The sequence below is a fragment of the Hippocampus zosterae genome, chromosome 3 (assembly GCF_025434085.1).
Source record: "Hippocampus zosterae strain Florida chromosome 3, ASM2543408v3, whole genome shotgun sequence".
Classification (NCBI taxonomy): Eukaryota; Metazoa; Chordata; class Actinopteri; order Syngnathiformes; family Syngnathidae; genus Hippocampus; species Hippocampus zosterae.
Window position 1 is genome coordinate 17,317,852 of NC_067453.1, and position 4,977 is coordinate 17,322,828.

The window sequence follows — 4,977 nt, forward strand, 5'->3', positions numbered from 1 at the left end:
CTGACCAATGAGAAGACAGACGGAAAGACACACTTAATCAACCAACGATGTCAGTTTATCGTCATTTTATGGGTGGACTCCAATGTACGATTCTGTGGGCTGTGTGTTAGTCACATTAGTAAACAAAATCAAGTCACGTGTATTTACTACCCCCTGTATTAGTTTTAGTGACAAATGAGTTATAAATCCATAAGACAAAGTTTTGACTGTGTTGAATTAACACTACTCGCAGCTAACAAAATAATTATTGTTATTGAAATAAAATAAAAATATAGTGTATATATTAGTAAAAGAGAATGTTTGAGCCGGCTAATTTGTCAAATCAAGAATTTTTTTGTTCTAATTCCAGCTTGCACGATCGATCGGGAATCTATTGCTTTTGTCGGAAACAAAATGTCAGCCCTCTGTTGCGATTTGAGCTGATCTCAGAGCAGTTTACTAACCTGTCTGATGTGATGTTCTCTCAACACCCCTTCTGCTGAGTCGAAACCACTTTGGTCGCTTGCATTTTATGTTTTTGCCTGTTATCATGACCATCACAAACGGTGCTTGTTAACCGCCACCCCTGGCCGCACTTTGACGCCAGAAATCTTCCGAGGAGCACAAGAATGGAAGAGAAAGCCTTGGAAGTTTACGGTGGGTGACTCTGGACAGAACTGCGTGAAACAATAAAAAAATGCTCGTTTTAAGCAAAAGTCAAGCAGTGATGTTGTGGTAATTTTAACACGTGACTTGAATAAATATGAAGTCATCGTCGTCTTGAAATTTGGAGCAAACGGATCCTTAAAAACACTTCTATTCGACGATTTCCTTGTCTAAGGTTGTCTCTGACAAGAACGGTAGTTGAGTAAAAGACTGGAGTTTGCTGTGGTTGGTGTCGCTCGCCGATAAGAAGTCTTTTGACATGATGACCTTAGGGCATTGCACTATAAATTTCGAAGGACCGTGAATAATTATTTAAAAAGAATTAAAACTAGCGTGATGGTTGACTCAACTATGGTAGTCAAATTTAAATCAGGTATTTTTAGGCTTTCAGAAACATTCACGTTCGTCCAGGAATACAGTAAATTTAAGAGTGCCACCATTTATTTCAAAATTGTAAGTTTGAGCCATAGAGTTAGAGTTAATATTTTATTTCTTCTGCTATCATGCCGCTCTAGTATACTGAAAAACGTGGAGCAATTAAGGTTCTGTAATGCCCTGCCATGTCAGCACGGGGAGCCACATTCGCCGGTGCATACCCAGATGTTTATTGAATGGGCCAAACAGTTTAACACTGAAATACAAATTGAGAAAAAAAAATTACTGTGATTTGAATCAGATGTGATCCGAACAATCCGAGACCCGGAGAAGCCCAACACGTTGGAGGAGCTGGACGTGGTGACAGAGAAATGTGTGGAGGTCCAGGAGCTGAGCCACGATGAGTACCTTATCATCATCAAGTTCTCCCCGACCGTTCCACACTGCTCCCTGGCTACCCTCATTGGTCAGTTGCTTTCTCTTGGCCACATCCTGTCCTCCACTTTTGCATCATCCTGACTTCTATTTTGTGTGTTTGTTGCATGTGCGCAGGTTTGTGTTTACAAGTCAAGCTGGAGAGGTGTCTGCCCTTCAAACACAAAGTGAGTGCATGACAATACAGCAACTTGATGTCATCAAGTTGGCTGTGTTGGGAATCACACTCTAGCTAGTTGTCCTTCATCATATTGCAGTTCACTTCTCGCTGTGTCACCGTATTGCAGATAGGTAGATCATACTACATACTAATATCTAATTTTATAACGAAAATTTTCGCTGTATTGACTGTATTGCAGGATTTTGTGGTGATCATTTTTACACACGGACTGCTACTGTAGAATCACCAAACAATGGATGCGGGTCATAGTCTAAATTCAGTTCACACATAAAGAAAAGAAGATGAAGTGCCAAGTGGCTAGAGCAGACCAGAACTGCATTATGAGGCTACATAAATTGGACAAACATGTGGTATGGGTGTTGAATATTGAAATCGACCTTTAATATGTACCTAAAGAAATGACTACTTTATTTTTTAATGAAAGAAGGATTGTTTTTTTTCATGTGGAAAAAATATTCAATCCTCAATTATTTTCTCATTAAGCTATTTAGTTTCAGTAATGCCCCTACTTTCTGTTCTTCTATTGGATGGCGATACGAATATAAGGTTGCATCTGATTGGTCAAAGTCAGATAAAAGTATATAATTCCATATGAATTTAATGCTCATCTTTGCAATACGTATATTGCATGTGCATGTGACGCGCCATTACACTTTGTAACTTAATATAGCGTACCACTGAAGAACAAATTGTATTGCTTCCATCAGTGGTCAAGAAGAAACAGCCATCGGTGCACTTTTAATAGCTTTATTGAACAAAATCAACTCGTAACAAACACAGTGATACACTGCCATGAACCGATTCATGCATTACTCAACAGGCCTGGCCCCACCTTTTAAAGCCACACACATTCAAAGTTACAGATGCGACAGTGAAGAAAGTGAGGATGGCAACCCAAGTGACAAGACAAACATAACACCTGGACCTCACATGCATATTTTGTATTAGTATAATGCATACAGCTTTAAAATATGCTTTAAAAATAATTTACAGTATTGTTGCTACATCACAGATTGTTGTTTGTTGTTGGGGGTTCAGGAATGTAACCTCCACAATAAACAAGGAACTGTATGTAAAAATCCCTGTATGGTGTGTCAAATTTGTTTCTTGTCAGCTGGAGATTTACATCAGTGAAGGAACACACTCCACTGAAGAGGACAGTAAGTCACTTTACATTAACTGCATGTCATACACTGTACGTCGTGGATGTGTGTATCAACGTTCCACAAAAATGGGATGGGAGGGCGGGGGTGGAGTAGTCCATTCTTTGAGCCACTCCGCCAAGCATTTTGTTATAAAGTGTCCTTGATTAGTTCTTGTATTATTTGTACCTTTTTTTCACTAAAATTGGTGAATTCAAATGTTAATTCGTTTTGCAACATATATTTTAAATTAATTTATCTCATTACAGAATTGAATTCAACTCACTTGTATAGTTCGATTGTTTATTGATGAAGTAATGTGATAATGACACCACTATGCTGAGGCAACCTCGGCAAAAATGAATTTGACATCCCCTTTCTAATGTGTGTCACGTTTCTATGTATGCATCCAGTCAACAAGCAGATCAACGACAAGGAACGAGTGGCAGCAGCCATGGAGAATCCAAACCTCAGGGACATCGTGGAACAGTGCGTCATCGAACCTGATGACTGACACGTTCTCGCGGTGTGTGTGTGTGTGTGTGTGTGTGTGTGAAGTTGTGAGTACAGAAGTTGCCTGTACAGTGTGTGTGTGTGGTCAGGGGAGGCGCAGCCTCACCATCATGTGAAGAGGATATAAAATTGTTTTTCAATTAAATTCTCTGATATGTACTTTATTTTGATTTTTGAATAATAATTTCATAATTGAAGCTGCTGAATTTGTTCAAATGCACGCATGCAATGGCAAGTTCTTCCATAAAGCAGATCTAGCACCTTTCTCCACCACATGCACAACTCCTGGTCTGCTTGTCATCTTTTTGACTGAAAGGGATTTGATCCAGACAGTACCAGAGATGACAAAGTTACATACTCTATCTTATCCTCTAGTTTGCATTGTGATTTGTGTTCTGCTCAAGGGTTTAGTAGCCATTGGGTACCGTAATTCAGGCCAACTCAATTGGCCGGTGTTTTGCAGCCTAGCATTTTTTCTTTATTTTTTATGGGCCCTAATTCCTGAATTCCTCCAATATAATTCGAAATACACACAGCAATCTTTTCACAAAATATAATTAGAGACTGTTATACTGGTCAACAAATACTCGATCTGTGGGATACTTTAGACTGCAGCTCACAACAGGCGCTGCAGCTCACACAGCTGGCCAAGTGTGCTTGGCCAAAGTAATCTTGCAAGACACAGCAGTAAGAAAGTCTGCAGGCAATTGAACATCGGATAATTGTGTTGCTCATTCCTACATTATGGTGTTGCATTAACATATCAACGCTGTCTGGGTAACACGTTTTAATTGTCAATATAGTTGGATGACTGCTGAATAACGGAATCAACAGAGGAACAGCAATTTGTAGTTGGAAAGGCATACGTGTGGTGCTTTAATATTCAATCAACAAACTTCCAGCACAGCTCCCTTGAAACCAGATGCATGATCAAGGAGAAATATTTCGATGAAGAGCCCCGAGAGACGGATTTATTTTAAGTCATCAATGAGTAATTTAATCATTTCTATTTCAGAATTGCCAGATACATTGCCAGAATTGTAGAGATACACAACAGCTTCGAAATGACGTGACCATTCATTATAGCTTCATAAAAAAAGAAGAAAAAAACATGTATTCAGTTTGTACAGTCAAACCTTTTACCACCTTTAGCCACAAGATAGTGCTGTAAGCTTCGACATGGCAAGTGACATTGAACTTTCTTTCCTGGTCCACGGATGATGGCGCAATAGAGACCTATAGATGTTTAATCTCAATATGTTTTCATATTTTAGATGTCCAGACATTCAAGGGTTTCTTTTTGTCCGTGTTTTATGTTATGTGTTGTGTTTATTATTTTACTTTATGTTAACTGTTTTGTTAAGCGCTTTGTTACAGCTGCTGCTGTTTTGAAAGCGCTATATAAATCAGCATGTATTGTATAGTATTGTATTCCAGTCTCCATTGTGTTGTCCAATGTGAAAGAAACTCAAGGTTCTTTTTTTCGTAAGCATGGTTCACGAGCAAGAAATTGATTCATTGGTTCAATTCTTCAAACGTCTAAAGAGACTGCTCTATGGGGGGGGGGACGACAGACGATTTATGAAGGCTTAAATTACCAGAGGTGAACCAAAACACTAACTTTTTTATTTGTTTGTTTGTTCGATTCATTTTGCCTCTACGGTATGACCACCAAGTATTCAGATT

General features: G+C 38.9%; 1 protein-coding gene across 1 annotated transcript; it reads left to right on the top strand.

The window, feature by feature from the left end:
- Positions 1 to 373: 373 nt before the first annotated feature.
- On the top strand, positions 374 to 3,497 carry ciao2a (cytosolic iron-sulfur assembly component 2A). The gene is made up of 5 exons (XM_052060184.1): positions 374 to 636; positions 1,322 to 1,486; positions 1,573 to 1,622; positions 2,751 to 2,796; positions 3,192 to 3,497. The coding sequence occupies exons 1-5, from the start codon at positions 609 to 611 to the stop codon at positions 3,290 to 3,292; spliced, it is 390 nt and encodes a 129-aa protein (XP_051916144.1). The 5' UTR covers positions 374 to 608; the 3' UTR covers positions 3,293 to 3,497.
- The last annotated feature ends 1,480 nt before the right edge of the window (positions 3,498 to 4,977 follow it).

Coding starts and splice junctions, on each gene's coding strand:
- ciao2a (XM_052060184.1), top strand. CDS start 609: ATGGAAGAGAAAGCCTTGGAAGTTTACG. Junction 637..1,321: donor GAAAGCCTTGGAAGTTTACG/GTGGGTGACTCT, acceptor GATTTGAATCAG/ATGTGATCCGAACAATCCGA. Junction 2,797..3,191: donor ACACTCCACTGAAGAGGACA/GTAAGTCACTTT, acceptor GTATGCATCCAG/TCAACAAGCAGATCAACGAC.